The sequence below is a fragment of the Sardina pilchardus genome, chromosome 20 (assembly GCF_963854185.1).
Source record: "Sardina pilchardus chromosome 20, fSarPil1.1, whole genome shotgun sequence".
NCBI lineage: Eukaryota > Metazoa > Chordata > Actinopteri > Clupeiformes > Clupeidae > Sardina > Sardina pilchardus.
Window position 1 is genome coordinate 18,840,381 of NC_085013.1, and position 23,720 is coordinate 18,864,100.

General features: G+C 42.1%; 1 protein-coding gene across 1 annotated transcript; it reads left to right on the top strand.

The window, feature by feature from the left end:
* Positions 1–1,128: 1,128 nt before the first annotated feature.
* On the top strand, positions 1,129–10,888 carry LOC134067581 (calpain-1 catalytic subunit-like). The gene is made up of 22 exons (XM_062522923.1): positions 1,129–1,261; positions 1,399–1,657; positions 1,851–1,920; positions 2,113–2,231; positions 2,415–2,548; positions 2,645–2,819; positions 3,683–3,757; positions 4,056–4,141; positions 5,402–5,476; positions 5,622–5,782; positions 6,174–6,340; positions 6,465–6,480; positions 7,057–7,255; positions 7,380–7,416; positions 7,553–7,621; positions 7,724–7,781; positions 8,242–8,297; positions 8,729–8,797; positions 8,940–9,018; positions 9,110–9,226; positions 9,899–9,951; positions 10,269–10,888. The coding sequence occupies exons 2-22, from the start codon at positions 1,421–1,423 to the stop codon at positions 10,293–10,295; spliced, it is 2,079 nt and encodes a 692-aa protein (XP_062378907.1). The 5' UTR covers positions 1,129–1,261; positions 1,399–1,420; the 3' UTR covers positions 10,296–10,888.
* Positions 10,889–23,720: the final 12,832 nt, after the last annotated feature.

Sequence of the window (23,720 nt, forward strand, 5' to 3'; positions counted from 1 at the left end):
AACTATTACATGTCAGAATGGTTAAATGTCAAAGTTAATATGATCGAGGGTGAGGCCTTTAAACCAGTCAAAAACCCCCTGGCACCCTTAGTTGTGGCCAAGACTATAACCAGTTCCGCAAGAATCAATGTTGTGCACATACAAAAAGAACAAGTGATACCAGCCTCAGTGGTAGTATTTCTGCCAATTGTATTTTTATAATCTGATTGAATAATAATATAATTATATTAATTGCAGGTCTTCAGGACAGAGTGTGAAAAAGGCGGAGTGTGCAGACCTTTATGTCAATCCAGATGTCACCCAGCATCTGTGCAGTGTAAACGGGTCATCATCTCAGTTCACTCAACTATTTCAATTGGTTGTTGTTGTAGCCTCCTTTTGTTTAGAAACGCAAAGGTTAAAACTGATCTGTCTCGTGTGAGGCAACAATTATTTTGGTGGTTTGAGATGAGTGGATGAAGAACATTTGACATTTACTCTCGTCACCACAATCAAACATCAGAGTGAGGACACCAAATCCCCATGTCAGTGTGTTTCAGAGTGCCAGTGTAATCTTCCAAATGTCAATATGTACCATTGCAGTCACATCACCTTAATAGGCTACAACACACAGTTTGGCAAAGGCGACATATCAAAAATTGACCTCTATTTGCTCCTCTATGTACTGTATTTGCTGGACGAGAATGCAATGAAATTAATTATAGAGGTTGACATTGACTTTCCTCTCATATCACACTACACAAAGAATTTTGCAATAATTGATAAATCTTGTTTTTGGTAGTTCTGTGGATATTGGTGATGTATACATGCTAACAAGCAACTAACTTTGTGTGCAGAGACAAATACAGTAACTTAATGATCAGAATGTCCTTGTGAAGTGAACTGGTTTGAAAATGCCAGAGAATGCACCAATACTGAGAGGGTATTCATTAAGGCAACACTGTGGGGAGGTTTTATGCTCTCTCCTGAAAGTGCTTTAGGGCAATGTTGTGGGCGTGAGCATGTTCACAAAAAAGGCCAAACAATGAGAACATGTGCAACTTGAGCCGCTGATGGTGTCCCTGCCTAGACTTGCTGCAAAACGAGAGCAGTATTTAAAGGCCACTGATAGTTGTCACTGGCAGTCTCACGCCTGAGATCGCTCATCCTCAATCAACACCCGCTTTGTTACAGGTAACCCTACTGTACTGTAGTTGCTTCTGCTATCTGCGGTTGTTCTGTTCATAGGCTGCAACTCGTCTTTATACATCAATAATACAAGGCAGGTCATTCATTATCAACGTTTGTTAGTAACTCAGTTAAGTTATTGCATATATAGATTACATTACGTTCTGTATGTTCGTATATGGTTTCCACGGCTTTGATTCAATTATTTGTCTTGCGTTTGTTTCTCTTAAGACCACTTCCCCCGTCTGCCAAAATGCCTCCACCTGGTGTGTGTCTGAATATTATGAATGAACGCCATAAGAAAAAGGGCAAAGGATCCCTTGAGAACCCTGACAAGTTCCTGGATCAGGACTTTGAGCAGCTGCAGCAGTACTGCAACATTAATCGCATGAGGTACATAGACGACATGTTCCCACCGGACCGCAGATCGATCGGAAAAGGAGTGCTGCAGCCTGAGGACATGGCCAGAGTTGTTTGGCTAAGACCCGGGGTATGTTAATCCCTTGTCTAGAGTGGGTGCACTGGGACGATGTGTTTGTTTTGGTGGACAAATAGTGCAGTATAGCGCTGAAGTTATTATTCATTGTAGACACACAACTTTGCTTACCTTAGACCACAGTAATGACATCAACACATGCCCTTGCATGCATGCCGAGACTGATGAGATGTCTTTTTCCCCATAGAAAATGGTGGATGATCCTCAATTCATTTTGGATGGTGTTTCAAGATTTGATTTTGGGCAAGGAGCTATTGGTAAGATTATACCTTAAAACATGTCATACTAAAAAATGTCTTCACACATAATATCTAGCCTGCATGTATTAAATAAGCTTACTGCCAAATAATCTCGGCTACTCAGTCATCTTCAACATCTTATTATGTCATGTAGTTTTGAGGAAAACTTCACAAAGTTACTTACAGTACTTCATTTTTGTTTGTTTTCAGGAAACTGCTGGTTTCTGGCTTCTATTGGGGCACTAACATTCCAGAAACACATTCGGGACCAAGTTATACCTAAAGAGCAATCTTTCCAGGATGGGTATGCAGGCATATTTCACTTCAAGGTAAGAAAATGCAACATTTGATTTCAAATGGCCATTTCCTGCATGTTTATCATTACACTAAATGCCTCACAGCAATCATAACAAGTTTTGATGTTAGAAATATGTATTATTTGTTGTCCATTATTCACATATTAGTGTCTTCTGAGTGTCTTCAGACATTGAAATGTGGTTCTCCTCTTTCAGTTCTGGAGATTTGGGCAGTGGGTAGATGTGGTGATTGACGACAAGCTTCCAACAATTGATGGGAGAATGATATTTGTACGCTCAAAAACCCCCAATGAGTTTTGGGCTGCACTGATGGAGAAGGCCTATGCCAAGTATGTGGTCTATCTCTATCTGCCTTTACGATGCTTGTTGATGTGTTTAAGAGGGTCCATTAAAGCCATGTGTCCTCTGCATTGTCCCTCCTGTAGGGTTTGTGGCTCCTATGCTGACATGAATGCTGGCAGCGTATCTGAGGCCCTGATGGACTTCACAGGTGGGATCCACATGACATTCAAGCTGGACGAAGCCCCCCCTGACCTCTGGGACATCATGTTCAGAGCTGCCCAATCCAAGTCCCTCATGGGCTGTGGCACGCCTCAAGGAGTGAGTTGTCCGTCTGAATCTGTCTCATCCTTTTTTCCATCAGAGTGGTGAGATGCACTTACAGTACTTACTGTAGGTCCATTATATACTGTATATACTGTGAATGACATGGACTGCTTATATATACACTAAGTATTCGCTAACCTGCCCTGACTCACATATGAACTTCACTCAGTCACATCCCATCCTTAATCCATAGGGTTTAATATGACGTTGGTCCACCCTTTGCAGCTATAACAGCTTCAACTCTTCTGGGAAGAGGCGACTGGCTCTCAGGATCCACTCTAATTCATCCCAAAGGTGTTCTATTGGGTTGAGGTCAGAACTCTGTGCAGGCCAGTCAAATTCATCCATACCAAACTCTGTCATCCATGTTTGTTTGGACCTTGCTTTGTGCGCTGGTGCACAGTCAAGTTTCTGAAAGAATGGTAAAAAAATCCCATAAACACACTCCTGAACCTTGTGGAAAGTCTTTCCAGAAGAGTTGAAGCTAGTAGCTGCAATGGATGGACCAACGTCATCATAAACCCTATGGATTAAGGATGGGATGTGACAATATATACTGTATATACAGTATATAATATATAATATCCCTGCACACCTTGATAGATTATACTGCAGCTGCAGCTATTTCACAAGGACAACTTCAGAGTGACTGTAAAACAGAAAAGTGCACCACCGCTTACTCCATGGTACAGCTGGTTTACTAATAAACTGATGTTTCAGTCAGACCTTTATCAGAGTTTTTTTTTTCCAGTTACAAATGTATTTGTGAAATGTCCAAGTCACACAACTGTTGCTTTTTGGTTGTAATGGAAGTTGCTTTTTTTGTGTGTGTGTGTGTGTGTGTGTATCACTTTAAGGCCACAGCTGCCAACACTGTTTTGCCAAATGGGATTGTGGAAGGCCACGCCTACACCATCACAGGAGTCACTAAGGTATTTATTTCACTTCTCAATATGTCATAATCCGCGTGGTCTACTGTAATGTGTCATTTTTGGCATTTCACAAGAAATGTGTGATCTTGTAATGTAGCCTATCTAGACGAATTTGCAGTCACAAAGTATTAAGTTTGCATTAAATTATTGTCGAAAGTTTTAGGAGCAGGTCTGGGACACGTCTGCTCTCTCTCCATGCTCAGCAGCGCCCCTGTAATGTGTCATTTCAGCGCTTCAGAAGTGGATGTTAGACCTGTTCAGTCAGACAATTTATGACTTGCTGTGTCGCTCCCAACAGGTAATGAGCAACAGTCAGCCTGTGAGGCTGGTGAGGCTGTTCAATCCATGGGGACAAGGAGAGTGGAAAGGGAATTGGTCTGATGAGTAAGTTGTGCATAGATCAAAAGTTGTAGGACTGGTTTGTGAAAAGCATGACATTCAGACCTCCACTGATACTTATACAATTGCTGTGAGGCCTTCCACATGTGACACGAGCAATGCCACCAAAATACCTTTGACATGGTGAATATATTCAAGGGCTTCTTTCAGCTTTGAGATATCTTATTAATGAACTGTAGCTGTAGGTATTAACACAATTATGGTAACTAATTGATTTGAACTGTGTCTCAATTCAGTGGATGAATTGTTGTTCAAGTGATCAGGAATGAGTAGACAGTCCTGCTCAAAGCTGCATTCTACACGCTGTCATATCGAGGGCTGAGAACCAAAGGGGCGTAAGTGACATTTCGGTCAAAATTGAGTTATATATATCACCTGAAAGCTCTTGATGAGCTCTCTTAGCTGACAAAATTATAGAAGTAAAATATTTATAAATATATAGTTATTGAACAAAAACCAAAGGTCTTTAACTGTGAACATATAGAAGCAGTTAGATTTGTTTTGGCTCTCCTGTAAAGTTGGTGAAATGTCACTTACGCCCCTTTGGTTCTCAGCCCTCGATATACAGTACACACTGTATCTACCCATCTCTCAGTGCTGCAATCCTGCAGCAAGCCCTTTGTGAGAGCATGCACCAACCTGCAACATTGACCTTAAAGAGGGGTTTGGTTGAGAAAACACTTCCCTTTGTTGACATTGTAAGCAGGCAATGTTGTGTTGAAGTTTAGGGTTGCCCGTCAGGCTGGTTTGCCTGCCTGCCTTGTTTATTTCTGTGAAAGTGAGATTTGTGTGCAAGTGAGTGAGCGATTCAGTAAGAGATTAACCCCCACCCTCAGTCATGATCATGATAAGCATGGAATAGTTTCATTAAGCTCTTTCTTTCTGTGCAGAGCTTTTGGCTAACCTTTTCTTCCTTGTACAACATAACGAGAGGCGTTTCGTGCCCAGGGGGGTATCTTGACATAATTGGCATGGATATTTGGTGTTGTGTAACGCGACTCAACTTGCCAAGGTGTCTTTCCCACAGTCCACTCAGGCTTTGTCTAACAACTGTTTGTTTAACTGTTTTGTTAACGAGGCTTTTATCCTTTGATGAAAGAAATGTAATCCAATTCAATAATTTACTGTCATCTCATAAAGCATTATGTAAGAGGTGGGTATGTACAGCCTGTGTAGCTTTAATAAAATCTCAGTCTCAAAGTTAATCAATAGAACAACTACAGTATGTGTTTATTTTGACTGTAGATCTTACACCTGGAATACCGTGAGCCCGGAGGACAGAAAACAGTGCCACTCTGTGGCTGAAGATGGCGAGTTCTGGTATGAATGTCTATCCCATGTAAAACCACCTTGCAGTATTTGTTTGTTTGTTTGTTTGTTTATTTATTCATTGACTTAATTTTTTACTACTTTACTTGCTTACTTACTTACATAAAGGCCCATGTTTATTATCCTTGATACTCAGGATGTCAATGGAAGATTTCTGCCAGAGCTATTCTGATATGGATATCTGCTGCTTGTGCCCCGACTTCCTCGATGGAGAATCAGAGTGCCACTGGACCTCCAAATTCCATGACGGACGATGGGTTGCTGGAACCACCGCTGGCGGTTGCATGAATTACAGGGGTATGTTCAAGAACAGAACATAAATGTAATACACAGTACGTGTGTACTGTAGTTTACTTACTACAGTACATGAATTACAGGGGTATGTTCAACACCAGAGCAGAAATGTAATACACAGTACTCTTATAGGTTATAACATGAATTACAGGGATATGTTCAAGAACAGAATATAAATGTAATACACAGTATGTGTATACTGTAGGTTACTACAGTACATGAATTACAGGGGTATGTTCAAGAACAGAATATAAATGATAGATAGATAGATAGATAGATAGATACTTTATTGATCCCCAAGGGGAAATTCAACAATGTAATACACAGTACTCGTATAGGTTACCACCGAGCTGGATGTTGTAACATCAGTGCTTGTGTGTGAACTGTCCATCAGATAGCTTCTGGACAAACCCTCAGTATCGCATCAAGCTGGAAGCTGTGGACGATGATTGCGCTGCGGAGCAGGGCCCGAACAACATGCTGGTGTCCCTCATGCAGAAGCCCGACAAGAGGAACAGGCGACTGGTCGCCAACCTTCACATCGGCTTCTCTGTTTTCAGTGTGCGTTCAAGTGTCCCCACCTTCCTATTACAGATACTGTACGTTTGAGTTGGCCAAGGTCCGTGGTATTTCTCTCTGAAGCTCATAATTTTTTTTCTTTTCTCCCAATTTTGTCTCTACACAGGTGCCACCTGAGGTATGCACTCTACCCTTTTGTGTTGTTAATATCAGTATGGAGGTTAAGCAGACTATATTTAGGGGCTTGTGAATTCGGATGAAACTCTATCTCCGTTTTAAGAGTCTGCAGGAGTTTTATTATGAGTCTTTACTTGGGAGGATTCTTGTCTTAAAGCTAAACAGCTGATAGCTTATAAGACCAGAGTGCCATACATACTGTATGGCTTGACAGGTTGCATGGCATACTGATAAAAAGTAAAAGGACTATGTTACAGCATGAAATAACTGATAAGTAAGAAATACTGTGACCTAATTTCATTAACTTTGAGTATCAAAGAAATAGGAATAAGAATATGTTGTACTTTGTTGTGTTTTGAAACGTCTGTGTAAACTGAAGAGGCTTGCTGGTGTTCTATAAGTTGCACTAGAATATAGCCTATTCTAAATACCAGGGAAGGTGGATCTAGAAAAAAGGGAAAACATCGATTTAGAAAAAAAGGAACACATGGATTTAGAGAGTTTCTCTAAGGCTGTGACCCTGTGATATTCCAATGAATAAATGTGATATGAAACTGGTGTTCCTCTACTTCAGTACCAAGGGAGACGAGGGAAGTTACCTGCCGAGTTCTTCATGAGGAACCCTGTGGCCTCATCCAAAAACTACTTGAATGCTCGAGAGGTCATGGAGTTCTTCAGATTGGTGCCGGGCGAGTACATCATTGTCCCGTCCACTTTTAAGCCCAATGAGACGGCCTCCTTCATCTTGGCCATCCTCTCCAAGACAGACAGTCATCTTGAGTAAGAGCTCATTTCTGAAAGCTGAGTTGCCCTCTGTAGATAGGCTTAATAGCTTGGGTGCAGCCTGTACATAGCGTTGCTAACTGAATTGTGATTTCTAAAAAGATTTTATTGATTTTTCCAGGGAAAGTTCCCATAAGCATACGGACCATAATCATGAGGTGAGCATTTTTCTCATGTAAGACTTCTTGCTCTTTATTGATGGAATTCTCAATCTCAAGGCCTGTGTATATGTTGTATCAGAAAAGTGGATTATTTAGGTGCCTTCCAAAATTCACCTCGATAAAATCATTCTAGCCCACCCCAGCTAAAAACGGAGGTGATGACAACTCCAAAGTAAACTTGCTCCGACAGTTCTCAGATCAGGTATTATTCATTTATTTATTGTGTATCTTATTATTTTTCTTCGTTTTTGTATTGAAATTGTCTGCATGTGAAAATGTTGCCACTTGTTTTTCATGGCTGAAGTATGAGGAGGTGGGTCCTGAGCAACTCCAGAAGCTTCTGAATGAAAGACTCTTTGTAGGTGAGCACACACACACACTCAGATAGAGACACACACACACACACACACCACCAAGACCTCAGTCAGCAGTCCCCCACCCCTCTTATTCCGACGTGGCAAGTCCAGACATGACTCCTGCATGGTAAAGCACATCTCCTAATCCAACATGACAGTGTTCCTTTTTTGTGCTTTTTTAAACGACCTCATTCGGAGAGTCTTGCGGTGCCTATAGACATATGCAGCAATTTCCCGCAAATGAGCTGCATTGTGTCTAAGCCGCAGGACAGTGTTTTATGCAAGTTAAAAGAAACAAAACCATATTAACGCCATATTGTAACTGCCCCCCTGTATTAACCTCATAGCTGAAGAAATTTTGCTAAATCAATTTATAAGCCGCGGCTAATAGTCGGGAAATTACAGGTAGACATTCTCTTGTGTGTGAGACTGAATCCCTATGTTGCTTCTTTCTCTGTTCTTACAGGCAAGTCCTCCGGGTTTGGCATTGATACCTGCCGCAGTATGGTCGCCATGATGGATGTATCCTGTCACCTGCATTTGTTTTTCTGAACCTTAGCGTCACTTTAGTCTGGAGACCATGACTCTCTTCACAGAGAGTCTGGCCTAGATCCATTGGCAAACGTTTATTTCCTGGTTTGTGCACGCTTGTTTGAAGTTTGAAATCATTGGAGTTCATTCACTAACATTTGATAATGATGTATGTTAACCACGGGGGACGCAACGATAACGATAAGCTTGAAACTTATTACTCTCAGGAATGCCCTCTGTTCACTGATTGGGCGGAGGTACACTTGCCGGAGTGGTGTGTGGACAGGCAGAGTCAGGCTAGCGTTACTTACTGTAGGCTTTGACACCACATAGTTTGACTGTTCATTATGCTTACTGTTGTATTGAACTTCTGAGGAATTGTTTGCAATGGCAGGTTGCTTTCTTAACCCACAACTATCTAGCTTACGGTAACAGGCAAACTTGATAACCGTGAGTTCCTTCGGTTGTGGGACCGAGTTTCCAGATATACTGTAAGTGATCTAGCCGTCTTGCTTGAGTTTGAAAATATGAAAGCTTAACGATTGTTCAGCATTGATAACACTATGTCAGTTAAACAATATTAAACCATGTTTAACTCCCTCTTCCCACCACCTCTCCAATGTGTCTTCACAGGAACTTTTCAATCGTGTTGATATGACAAAAAATGGTTCCCTGTCTCTTGGTGAACTGCGGACTGGAATGATGGCCTCAGGTAGGTCTAGAAACACGGTCTTGGATGGATCATCAGGCTGCGTGGAGTGAGATGTCACAGTGTGTGTGTGTGTGTGTGTGTGTATCCGCAGGTGTGATGATGACCGATGACATGCTGACCCTCATGGCGTTGCGCTACGGCAACTCGGGAGGAAATCTGACGCTGGACAACTTTGTGTCCCTTATGCTGCGTTTGGACTGCATGTCCAGTAAGAACTCCGTCCATCTCATCTAGATCCCAGTAATAACTGGAATGGCAATGAAGACTTGGCTCTATGTTTTAAGCAGACACCTGTCATTGCATACTAATGCATTAGAAGTGCAGTGTTGTAGTCTGGAAGTGAGGCCAGAGTTGGGCTGTCAACAGGATTCACATATTGCGTTGCTCCGATTGCGTGCAGAAGCATTTTTTCCCCTGTTGGGGTTGAAACTCGCCCCATGATCAAATCCCAAATGACTGATGAATGATACCAGACTCATATATCTGAATAGAATTTAATAGTGTTAGTTATCATACTGTACGACGGTCTACCTTGAGTCGTGGATCTGTCTGAGGTTTCTTCCTATATGTACTGCATCTCCAATTCTAGGGAGTTTTTCCTTGCCCCTGTTACTCATGGGCTCTCTTTGAATGCGCCTGTAAAGCGGCATGAGACACGTGTAATGTTTTGGCGCTCTATAAGTGAAATTAAATTGAAATTGAAAAATGTATATGTCAGAGATAGATTTAAACTCCTAAGGGCTGCATTGTCTTACTGGCATAATTCAATTCAGTATGAATCATTTCAGTTTAGTTTACATGCACTGTAAATTATAACAAACGCGATACCTGCTACATGACTTCACGCTCACAGTAACTTATCTTATCTTATGCTTAACAGAGATATTCAACAAAATGTCAGATGGGATGGGCCTGTACCTTAAGGAGAGTGAGGTAATGGAGAGACCTAGACATTACAGGAGTCCATGGATTTATGGAATGCTTTTAAACTCCCGGACAGACCTACAAATGACATACTGTATAAAATATAATATACACATGTCGACTGACACTATTTCTACATATGCTTTACTGTCACATAAATTATGATTTACTGACATATAATCTGTTATGCTTTCAACCTTGTTGAGTCATGCCAACACACACACAAACGTCTCTCTCTCTCTCTCTCACACACACACACAGCATACTGTATTCTAACCATTTTCTAGCTATCACAGTTACTTAATGATCCTCTTTGTTCTTTTCAGTGGCTGTATCTCACTATGTATTCCTGAATAAGCTTCAGATGGGGAGACAGAGGAAGAACTCCTGTACGGAAGATCTAACTCTAACGTTGTAATGCTAATACTACTGCTTTAGTAACACTATATCCAAACAGTCATGCCAGTGTCTGGGGAACTCATGGTGTTGTAGTGAATTGTGAAGAACAATATATGTTCCTTTATATGTTGTGCTGTAATGCTACAGTCCCTGTTCTGGCCATATTATGCAATACAGTATGGGTTTACACACCCTGGGTTAGCGTGTATGTGTTTACATCTGTGAGTGTTTTTAGCTATTATGGCGAACCATATAGGCTACAATCAGTAATTCTTCGAGTAATTCATTCAGGCCTAGTGTTGTAGTTGCACATCAACACCATCTCACCAAGTCAAATTCCTTTTTGATTTTTATTTCTTCGGAAAAGAAAAAAAGTGGCGATTCTGATGCTGATTCTGATCATATTCAGGCTGCTGCTCTGGTCTGCATGCAGTATCTATCTTTTTAGAATGGAATTTAATGTGTAGCTCCATGGGTTTGCTAGTTTGTGTAACATGTTATATTTTTTACTAGGGCTATCAACCGATTAAAAAAAAATCGAATTAAATACATACTCTGTGATTAATTAATCGCACACATCCATTTTTGCTATAGGATTGTTTTTAAAATATATTGGCAGATGTGTGATCAATGAAAAGCCAAACCAACATGGCTGACTTTATTGGATTGTGTAGTGGTTGCGTTGCGTTGTACTTCTAATGTCTGAATTGAAGATGGTCAATAAGCTTGACAGCTGGATCAGGATCAGCGATTAGATGATGATTTATTGTAACCTGACTTTCGCCAGATCCTGTAGTTCGCTGTCTGCTTCACACAAGGATCTGGGACTTCTCGATAGGGTATGTATTTCTGAAGGCGGGTCCTTGTAAAACATCCTCGCATGTGATTTGATAAACCACTTGCCTGTTATCTTGAATGACGTGCTCGGCTTCTTCAAGCTCTTGCCAAACCCGGTCGGAAGAAGAGTACAAACATCCTTGCCACCAATAAATGTCTTCAAAACTATTCTCTGTTAATCTTTTAAAGAATGAATACTCGATAGATCCGACAAAACGGTTGAAATAGCAGAATCAATGTCAGCACAAGACTCCTCGCTGCGTGCCGCCATTGTTATTTGAATCAAACACTCGCTTCGGCGTTCCTGATTGGTTGCTCATTTTTTGAGCAACCGCCAGGGGTTTGGATTGCCCTCGCGTCCAGACCCTTGTGTGGAGCTCAGCGAAACGCCTCTGGTGAAGCATGGCGGAACTACAAGGGTCTGGCGAGAGTCAGGCTAGATTTATTGTAGATGGTACAATAAAATGGATAACAGAACACAGGGCAGCCTAACAGGAGTAATTGCTATTTAGAAGCGGCTGCTAAGCATCCCTGCAGAAGATGCTACTTGATTCGCTTCCTTGATCCATCTAAGAGTCACATCCTACATCCCAACAGACCGAAGCCTGTTATTCTAAAACATTGTAACGAAAATCATGCCAACATGGTAGGGGGCAAGCCTTGCACAAAACTGGCTCTGAACAAATTTCAAAATCCAGACACACAGCTCCAGCTGCTATCTCCTTCGGGTCATGTTATCAAGGCCTTGGTGGTAAATACAGTCTATGATCAGAATACAGTGAGAATAGCCCAGATTTTGAAAACACAGATTTTTGTATCACCCAACAATGTGTACAAAAGTTGGTCAGGCAGCCTTCCCAAAAGTCAGGACCCGTGTGAGGATCATGTGACTTCTTAACAACTAATCATGTATAAGTAATGCTAGACCGCGCGTCATTCACCTCTTTCACAGAGTAGCGGTATGAGGTTTAAACTTTTTCCCTGTCTACAGCCACTGTTGTTTTCCAGCATCAGTATGAGGGCAAGTTACATGTTTTAAACTCAACTTTTAACTTTTTTTTCCATAACTTATTATGACCGCCGCTAGTGTAGCTAACGTAGCGGTAATATGTTGTCAATTTGTTTTTTGTTTTTTTTCCCCCCGTCATCGACTCCTGAATTTTTGGTCAACGATTCCCGGGACACCGTAACACTGGGGCGCATGAAACTTGGTGGGCATGTAGCCCCAGTAGACTTTTACGGAAAAATTTCGTTTCGTCCCCGGGGGCTTCTCCACCCCCGCGCTGCCCTCCCCGAAGCCCCAAAATTACAGTTTTTCCTAAATAATTACCTGAACCATGGCACCGAGGATGACAAAATGTTTATGGTTTAAACCTGTTTAAACCTCTTCAATGACTATGCATGTGACAAATAAAGAAACTTGAAGTTATTCAATTCATTCACCTTATGAATTCCAATCTATAGAAATACTACAACTAATTTGATGCATGTTTTCATTGGCAGACAATGCAATAGGACATTATTTCACCATTCAAAGACATAGTAAGACAGATGTTTTAATTCACTGCTAAATCGAGGAAATGTCAAATTACATTCAGAAGCACAGATGTTTCCAACTGATTATATACTGTCATGAGGCTTTCTGACCAGCAGATAGCGACAGAGAGCACTTCCAGGAAGGGGATGGGGGGAAGACTGCATTCTTCACCCCTAGTGGCCACTACGAACACCTGGTGATGCCTCTCGGATTGGCCAACAGTCCCACAGTTTTTCAAGCATTTATAAATGATGTATTACTAGACATGTTGAACCAATTTGTGTTTGTTTATCTGGACGACCCAGAATATCCATGTCCACCACGTTTGAGAGGTCCTGAAGAGACTGAACGTAAATGGCCTGTTTGTGAAAAAGGAGAAATCCCAAGCTGCCATACTTGTGAGACCGCGACCTCATCCTGCTGCATGTTGTGAAGATACATGGCGTTCCTTCAGACATCTTCACGGACCGTGGGCCTCAGTTTTCAACTCGACAACCAACATCTCGCTAGCCTGGATCAGAGCCATAGAAAGAAATAGAATAGAAGAGTTGTGACACTCTTTGATGTTACCGCCACGATCAAAAGTTCCAAAAAAACCTGTGCTGAATGGCTGAATCGCAGGAGGGTGGGATGTACTTCTGATGCTGGAAGGTGTAATCAATTAACTCATTGACTACTGACCAAGAGATTGGCTGTAAACAGTTCCAAAACCCCCATAACGAGGAAATAGCCTGGAAAAAGCGCTGCCATTTTTTCCTATGGAGGTCTATGGGAGTGTCGCCACTCTGTTTTATCTACCACTCTGGCCTGGATGCCAGACCGAAGTTTAGCCCCGCCTCCATTCTTTTTCGGCAGGGAACTTCGGTCTGGCACTGCTCTGTTCAGCTGCTACTATTCGAGATACAGATCTGTTCGGACCAATCACATTGTCAGGGCGGGCTTTACGTGATGATTGACAGATGAACAGCAGTGCCGTTCACGGCTGCATGCGTCCTCGTTCGACGAGTTGGGTGTGAGACCATGTGGCTTAGGTTGATTTTGATTGCAACAGAAACGCTATGGCTATGAATGCATAATTTGTTCATGCAGTTTTCGTTTATCTTAGCTATTGAAACGGAGGTTTTATCACGGATTCTCACAACTATTTCTGAACACTTAGACCAACTAGGATATGTGGGGAAACTTTCACCAAGTTAAAACAGCATGTTTGGGTGATGTTGTTCCCGTTTGTTTAAAAATGTCTGTTTGCTCGTTGGGTTAACGACACACTTCCCAAGCTGTTCATTGCACAGGGTATCTGCACATTTTTTATCAACAAATTTAATGACTTTTAAGACCTTTTTAAGACCTCTAAGAATAAAAATTAAGACCATTACCACGGCAAAAATATATATATAAAAAGTACGCTCTAGGCTGTTCCGTTTACCAAAGCACATTTGTATTTGAGTGACAATGCAAATAGTGCACGTCAGGCAACTGCCTTCTCAATACTACAACAATACTGCTCTAAATAACGTACAAACAGTGTGTAAACAAATCAAGTTGCAAATTACAAGTTAAGGCTGGCTTACATTGCACGATTTTGGTCTGTTTTAACAGTCGGCGACTACATTTCCAAAATCGGGCGGAAATCTTGGGAGTTGTACTGAAATCGCAGCGCGCTCCCGTCATCTAAATCGTTTAGTGTAAGGTGCCAATCTTAGCGGTTTTAAGTCCGTCGGAGGCAGTCTTTTTCTAGTTTTGCCGTTACGACAATATCAAACATGTTTGATATTATCGGAAGTCTGCAAATAGTGACGTGAACATTAAAAACCAATAGTAACCTTGCGCGAACATGAAACAGGAAGGGGCAAAATAGGCGACAGCTGTAGCCTTTATGATTATTTGTTATTTCATTTCTTATAATTTATTAGTCGGCTGTTCTACGTGACAGAACAACTCTATATCTGTTAGTGATGTCACACATCAAACAATGCTGTAGAAACGCGAAAAATTACTTTGATATGAGTAGGCTATCATGTGATTTCCTGTGAATGATCACGTGTAGCCTATTGCACGATGGAAATAATTTGAAGGAATCTAGCAGCAGTCTTGTAAATAGTGACCCACAGTCTTTGCAAAATCCTAATCTGAGACTAGACTGTGACTAAAAACTCAATGAATTGTCTTTAGATGTGAGAGGGTCTGAGACTGTAGTTTTTCAAAAATCTTTTCCAAATCTTTGCAAAGTCTGGCAATGTAAGGTAGGCTTTAAACACAGTTAAAAAATGGACAAGGCTCCCGACTAACTTTTTGCGTTGGTTGCACTGGTGCGCCAGCACAACATTTAGGTGCACCCACATTTTTCATTGCATAGCTTTCTAACAGCAAAAGGTCACATTTTTATCACACTTCTTTCATATAATGTGAATGATTTTTTATAAATATATTTGATAAAAAGTCACACATTATATATATATAATCATTCAAACTAAATAACCCCCCCCCCTCTCCCCCATTTTTTCCCCCTTTACTTTCTATATACTGAAATTTCTGATATTCATGACTGCACACTTTATGCAGATTATATAGCCTACTATTTGTATTACAACTCTAGGCCTACCTCTTTAATTCAGCTGTCTGATTGATGCCTCAAAATATTGTAAACAAAGTAGCATAGTTGGCTAGCTTATCATAGTCTACTGGTTGGACTGTTCAGTTTCCCTCACATGTGTTTAAGTTTCAAGGTAGGCTGATACTTTTTCTCCTTGGGACAGGTCCTTTTAGTCTTGGAGTTAGAAAACATTGGTGATGAGATGATCACTCAACTTGAATGCAAGAGTTTTAATAAAATGTGCAGCATGCTATGATGCTAACCGGATTTCATAATAATTTAGCTAGTCGTCATTGCTTTTTTCACGATTGTGAATGTTTTATTTGGATTAAATGTGCATGTCGAGGGGTGGGTGTCCAATTGAGCGCGCACGAGAGAGAGAGAGAGAGAGAGATAGGGCCAAGCCAAGGAGGTCTCCTTCTATATTGTTTGGTAAAGTTACATGCATAGTCTACAATGACAACAGGCGAAAGAAATGTATGCTCTCACCCGAAAAGCGTCAGGTGCACCATTGCAACCTCAATATTTTTCAGTCACATTCTTAAAAATCTTGGCTCGCGTCTGCCACTGAAACACTATCTCCGTCTGTAGGAACGCACGCGCTACTTTTTACTGTGTTGTTATATTGTTACACCCACAATATTTGAGTGTGTCTACATTCGCAAAGCTGACGAAACGGACTCGGCACGACATGAAATTTAAGACCTCCTCATCGGAAATTCTAGGATTCAAGACATTTTAAGACATTGAAAATCCAAAAAAATAAATACGACTTTTTAAGACTTTTTAAGGACCCGCGGGGACCCTGTTGCATACAGTTTGAAGGAATTATTTTTAAAAACGAAGGAGGATGTTTTCCATAGCCTACCCTGCTACATATTTCTGTCTTAGATTTCGCAGATACTGACAGCCAATAACTTGTTCTGTTTGGTTTGGTCTATCCAATGAGTGCAGAGCTATCCCCCCCACCCTGTATCGGTTAAATCACGCCCCATAATCGCAGCTGAATGGAGCAGTTTCAGACTCATATTCTGACAAGAATTGAGTATGACGTCGTCAGGCTAACATCTCGCCACCAGAGGCAGGACAATTGACACAAGCGACCGGTTCGACCTTTTGAACCTGGTCAAAGAGTATGGTTGTCTGCCAAGGACCTCCCATTGAAAGTAGATTCTCGGATTATATTGGACCATTCCGCATCATTCGAAAAGTGAATCCAGTCACTTACCGGCTGCAGCTCCAAAGATCCATGAAGGTGAATCCAGTGTTTCATGTATCCTTACTGAAGCCAGTGCTTACCTCCCCTCTATCTCACCCTGTGGCCTTCACAATACATGAGGCTACCCATAAATCTGTATTGCTAAGACAATAGCGTGGTTTAATTGAAATTCATGTTGTGAGAGTCGAAGCGAGGCTAGAGGCACTCCCGTCCTGTGCTGCTTCAGCCTTTTTCTTCATAGTGTTGCCTATTCTTGAAAAGTGTCAACACGTAGCCTAAGCCTTATCATATGGTAAGCTAGCCTATAGTCCACCAGGCAACAGACACTAATACTTAAAATAAATTATGCGTGAGCTTACGTGCTACATTAGTGCATATGCGTAAAATAGGCTAAGCTGATTCAAAAATGTTTGTTTTTCGCCTCTGAGGAGGATAGACTAATTTAGGGAGTAAGAATGTTTAAGTTACTGTCTCTGCACGTAAGTAAAAGATAATTAAGACTTTAGCAAAGGTGTATCAGCGTGATACTGCTGCAGCTGCTATGCAATTTTAGTTAAAGGAGAATTCCGGTGTGATATTGACTTAAAGTGTGTTGAAATATGATACCGAGTGTGAGCGATTGTCTCAGAGCTGATCTCGACCTGTCAGCTGTTCTCCGAAACCACGGCGGTAGCTCAGCAATAGTAAACCAGGTTTTTAACGTTTGTGCCTCGGGCATCGAACTGCCGTGCAAATAAATCACTGTTTTACACCATTAATGAGGCTCAAAGTAGCTCCACACTTTATTGGTAGACTTCTGAGGGCCCTGACATTTAAAACGAGACATCGAGAACTTTGAAAAAGCACTGGTTGTTTACTTACATGACTGTTTATTCAGGCAGTCACTTTCGAAAGTTTAGCGGTAGCAGCCATCTTGAATCTAGTCACGTGACTGATTCGTGACTGGTTCACGTAATATGCGTGCACTAGTCATGAATCAGTCACGTGACTAAATTCAAGATGGCTGCGACCGGTAAACTTTCGAAAGTGACTGCCTGAATAAACAGTCATGTAAGTAAGCAACCAGTGCTTTTTCAAAGTTCTCGATGTCTCGTTTTAAATGTCAGGGCCCTCAGAAGTCTACCAAAAAAGTGTGGAGCTACTTTGAGCCTCATTAATGGTGTAAAACAGTGATTTATTTGCACGGCAGTTCGATGCCCGAGGCACAAACGTTAAAAACCTGGTTTACTATTGCTGAGCTACCGCCGGGTTTCGGAGAACAGCTGACAGGTCGAGATCAGCTCTGAGACAATCGCTCACACTCGGTATCATATTTCAACACACTTTAAGTCAATATCACACCGGAATTCTCCTTTAATCTAATTAGTGCCGCAATAGTGAAGCAATGTCCTGTAAAAAACTTCCAGAGGCTGGCGAGTTCGACCAGGGTCCTCCAATTCTAATGGAAACGCAGACTGCTTGAAAGCAGGTTCCTGTAAAAGTTCCCACCTCCTCGGTTTTACGTTTTCAAAATCAAAGACTGGTTGGTGCTCTTTCTGGATTTAAATGTCATTCAGAAGGTCAATGACAAAGTCCACGTTCCACGTTTTCATGTCAACCTAAATTAAAGAGGTGGTAGATAAGTCTGGTTCTTTTTTTAAATAAATTACGCCTCTTTCATAAGGCCGCCTTGATGTCGAATTTGCGCTATGTGGGTGTGTCAGAAGCTGGGACGGCAGAATGCGCGTAAAACAGTGCGCAACAGACACACGTAAAAAAAAAAGCTTACACGCTATTTACGCACGAAGGGGAGAATTCCCTCCTAGGTGCGTTAGCGTAAATCGCTATTAGCATGTTAAGCATTGCAAATTAATTAGCACTGATGTGTAGGCCCAAATGACCGGACAATTTCTGGAATTGCTTTAAAAGCCTGACCAGCCAATGCAGTTCACTTCTTAAGACCCCGGGGATGGTGTTGTGGACGAGAGAATTCGAAATTTGAAGTATAACATGCTTTAGACGTGTAAACAGACCTACATAGTTCAATCGAAATTTGGACGTTGAAGGTAGCATGAAGTATACATATGTTGCCTTCAAAATTGGGCAAAACGAAGTATCTTAGAAGGCAGCGTTTTTGTTTCGGACGTGACACGATGCCTCGCTCCCCTGTAAAGATATCTTAAAAGGCAGCATTTGTTCCCGTTTCAGACACAGCCAATGTAAGTTTACCACATCGGGTAGCGGATCTGTAGTTCAATGGAATGAGATATGAGAAACTACAAATTTGACTTGTTTCGATTTCGCAATAGGCTACATCATACTTTCATAAAATCATGCAACATACCAATGGAACATACTCTACCTTGTCTGTAGACATCGTTATTTGCTGGATTAAAAAATAGTGTGCGTGTAACAGAGGAAAAGTGCTTTAGTGTTGCAGATAAAGGCTTGTGCATAAGGTAATACAACTAGACAAATAGTTAAAGAGACCTCATGCAACATTAGCCTGAGGTGCGTTCAAGTTCACCGAACTTAGGCAAACATAGGCGAACGTTCACAAACAGTATTCCGTTAGCCTTAAGTTTTTGGCGAACGTTTGCTAACAATCGCGAACAGTCTGAGGAGGTGGTGCGCCGCGAACATACAGTGGAACTGGATGTGAGTTTGACGAACGCAACAATGCAATTACTGTTAGAATGGAAGGTTAACACCAAATCGTTCAAATTTAACGGTTCAAAGAAAACATTTTCACCACGAACGTTAGCCACTGTTTGTCAAATTTGAACGCACCTCTGGTCGTACCAAACCCTCGTACTAATATTGTACAGAGGGTCTGGACCTACTCCATTCAGAATCGTTTTCAGGCAGGAGCCATGAACTCTGTTGAAGTTTGAAACGATTGGGCCTGATTTTACCCAATCGCTAACGTTTGGTCGTGACAGCTATAGAGACCATGGAGGTATTATAAGAACTGGAGAAAGTGAACAAGTCCCGCCCCCATTCATTTCAATGGGAATGCTAGGCTAGTGAAAATTGCCAAAATTGAACGATTTTTTCAGGCTTCAACATGCCGTTTCAAGGGGCTTGTTTCCGGTGCCGTTTTACTTAGCCAATTAAGTGCCAGGTTACTGATTGACGTAAGGTACAGAAGGAGAGCTCGTGCTCACACTAAGCTCGTGCATGAGCTGAGAGTGGAACAGCCACCAATCAGCATGAGGAAAACGGCACCGGACATGATGTATTTCTGGAAATATTCTGGAAAATGGCGACAAGGAAGTGCCTTGCTAATCGCCGAAGCTAATCAGTCAAATCCTGACCCCCTGATAGAGACCAGAGCCATAGATAGAGAGAGTTGCGACACTCTTTGATGTTGCCGCCACGATCAAAAGTTCCAAAAAAACCTATGCTGAATGGCTGAATCGCAGGAGGGTGGGATGTACTTCTGATGCTGAAAGGTGTAATCAATTAATTCATTGACTACTGACCAAGAGATTGGCTGTAAACAGTTCCAAAAGCCCCATAACGAGGAAATAGCCTGGAAAAAGCGCTGCCATTTTTTCCTATGGAAGTCTATGGGAGTGTCGCCACTCTGTTTTATCTACCGCTCTGATAGAAACAACACGGTCTCACACCCAACTCGTCGAACGAGGATGCATAGGCACCTTTGGCTTCCGACATTGATGCCAGGGCTTGACCATGCGTCCTCGTTCGACGAGTTGGGTGTGAGACCGTGTTGCAAATGCACATATGCTCGAAGTCATGGTTAACACCCGCCTCCCTCCGTTCGCTGATTGGTCCGGTGGAATGCATCCTTGAGAAATCGAGTTCAATGGGATCAGACCAAGATGTAATGGTGAAGGGAAATGAAAATTGAGCGGAAGCTTATGGAGGACCATGTCAGGCTAATGCAACATTTTCATAGTCATAAAATCGCTTAGAAATCGTTATTTTGCTTGACTGGCCAGTTTTATCGAAAACAGTAATTTTTCCTTCTGCCCATAGTGCCCTTATCCGCTATTGCAGCCTTCTAGTTTGTCCAGGGAGCGATCGCTCTTATGGCACTTTTCCACTACGGGGTAAAACCCTTGTGTTTGGGGTAAAGCCTCGGGCTTGACGTCTTTCCATGATCGGGGCCGGCCCAGGGCTGGGGCTCAAACGGCCTCAGTCCGGCCCCGGAGTTGGGCAGGGCCGAATCGAGGCTAGACCGAGGACTTCGAACGGGAGTGGGAGTGGAATCAAACGTAACAATGTTTTTAGCCTAGCCAGCTAGCTGCTACCGTTATTTCAGTTATTTGTTTCGAGAACGTAAAATATAAATAAAAATGGATGCAAGTTTTCACGTGTTATACCACTTTGCAGCATTCCTGGTCACCCCGTTTTGAGTCAGTGCTTGATTTGTTTAGGTAGTAATAAGTTGCCAGTTAGTTCTCCAACGACCGTTAATATTAGTCTATGTAGGCGCTACGTTTTAGTTTCAGCACTAATGTCGGAGGTTACTTCTGCTATGATAGGCGGCGATATGCATCTCTCCCGGGAAATTAACGTAGGCTATTACGTTTGTATAGTAATCATTCCAAGTTCCCGTAAAACCCCGGTGTTTAATTCAGTAGTGGAAATACCGGTGTTTAAGACCGAGGTAAAGTCTGGGGCCGGCCCAGGACCGTAGTGGAAATGCGCCATTAGTTTACATCTGGGAGTCTCGTGAGACGCGTGAGGAACGAGAAGAACCACGCTTGCAATATATATACTGTATTCAGGGGTCTCAAACTCGCGGCCCGCGGGCCAATTGCGGCCCGCGAGACGATATTTTGCGATATGGCTGCGCTACCATAGCTCAGGCTCGTGACAACAACACGAATTAGCAATTGTTTACTTGCAACATGTTCCAGCCCGCAACTTTCTGTCAAAATAATAATGTAGCCTAGGTCGCCCCTTGAGGGTATTTTTTATGCGATAAACGACACGGGTTAAAACAGACGGGAGGTACGGTGACAAATCTCATTTGTAGCCTAGACTCCACCTGCTAGACATCAAGTGTTTCGATTCAAGCAACGTTTTCACGAACTAGCCCCCTCATTACAAACTACACGCAGGAGACGTGCGGTTTGTAATGACGCGGAAGCGATGCATGCAAGCCATAGTTTTGCACAAACTGAAGCAGAAATACATCAAATGTTGAAACAAAAAATCACATTTGATGAGGTCTTGGGTCTGTTATTCACATATCTGATTCTGAAGTAGCCTATGTCTGCCTTTTGGAGATTATGATCGATCGTAATTGACAGTGATCTGGGTGCGTCTGTGAAGGTGCGTCTTTTGAGTGAACGACAGTGTTTTCTAAGCGGCTACCATGAATAAAGGTGCCAGTGGTAATTGAGATGATAGTGTCCTGGACCCCGTACAGACAGCTGAAAAACTACAAAGTCACTTGTGACAGGCATTTTGACCAGGCTACTTCATTGTGTACAAAAGCTTTGTGTTAGTAGCCTAGTAGGTGTAGCCATAGTTTACTGTTGTTGGTTTACATTTTACTGTTTTGCTGTTAATTTCTTATGTAGGGGAAAGGACAACAAAAGTAAAGTAAAACTGCTCAAATATGTTCAACATTCAGTATTTACTGAGAGGTGCATAATTCGAGGTAGTTGTCATCCAGACATGCTGATTAGATAGGTAGGCTATACAGTATTTTCACCTTCGTAAACCACAGACTTGGGGGGGGGGGGGGGCAACATATGCGGCCCCCCAACCAGTTGATGTTGGTTAGAGTGGCCCCCTGCTCATTTGAGTTTGAGACCCCTGCTGTATATATATTCACACACACACTAAAGCGGTAGGGTAAGTTCTGCAGAGATGCAAGCATAAAACGAGCGAAAACGTAAAGCTAAAGCGAAACCGGCGATGAAATCGCCAATCCTGCATAGTTTCCCTTTAACTTGAAAAGTCTGAGAAACCTTTCGTTTCTACTCTCAGATTTTAGCACGGGTATAGTTGTTAAGTAGCCGGGCTACCATGCAGTAGCCTAAAGAGTTGTGTGTTTAATTCCTGGCTTCCACTGTTGTGCCCTTGAGCAAGGCACAGTGTCTGCAAATGCATAAATGTGTAAATCCTATGCTTTCATTTACCACACACAATAACACATGGCGTTGGGGGTAAGAGTAGAGGATCTACCTCAGATCAACCTGTATGAACATTTTCTTTTCATCTTCTTTGAAGTGTAGACACAGCATCAAAACCACCCCACATGAAGCCTTACTTTTCTCTATTTCAGTTAGCATCTTGGAGAAAGGTTGTCGCTCAGCCATGTTTTGGCACTTAAAGTAGTTGAGAACCCGTGTGAATTTACTTGCCATTGCATTTTCAAATTCACAATCTATGTTGACTCCAGTTAATTGTTTGAAGTGGAGTTTCAGTCCAACTGTCTGAAAGAGGTAGGGCCCCTCTTTTTTTTTTTAACGCTTTTGTGTATTTTTGACCAAGTATGTCCTTTCGTTGCTAGCCGAATGTGTCGGGTCATTAATTCTTGTATTTTATTGTTGTCCTCGTCGTCATGTCACTCGTGCATTCTTTGTGGCCGCTTCCCACGAGTTCACCCTCAATCACATCTTTGAATGAATTTGGATACGTTAACACCATTTTTCGGGCAATTTCACTCAAATGTTTTTTCCATTGGATTTTTGCGCACCGTCAACATTTCTGACACTACTACCAGCCTAATCAGTTCTCTTCTATCTCTAGAAGATGGCCGTTCTACATTTTTAAGAGTCTGTTTGATATGTGATGGCATGACATGCCAAGGTATGATGAAGTTGAAATGCCCAGCCTGTAGATGTGTGGTGCTGACTAGTCGAGGGCATCAAAGTGTCAGCATGCCAATCTATAAAAGACAATTATAGCGTAATCATTGCAGTTGCCATTTAATTGGTTTTAGCAATACTCCTGAGGTTATCACGGAGAAGCAGTTTGGAATATGTGTCGTCTGACTCGTCTCAATCACAATATCGCCATGTACTTGCACTTGCCTGGTGGTGGAACTCCTTGGTGAGGAGTGTGAGGTTGAGAAACTCCCATCCAGATGATCTCTATCTGAATCCCTTGACAGGACTGGAGAGTAAGGCCCCGTACACATAGGGTCAGTGTTACCACTGGTAGCATAAGCTCTAGCAAACCTCCTACTGTTCCTCCTTGCACAAAGGAGCAGATACTGGTGCCTGTAA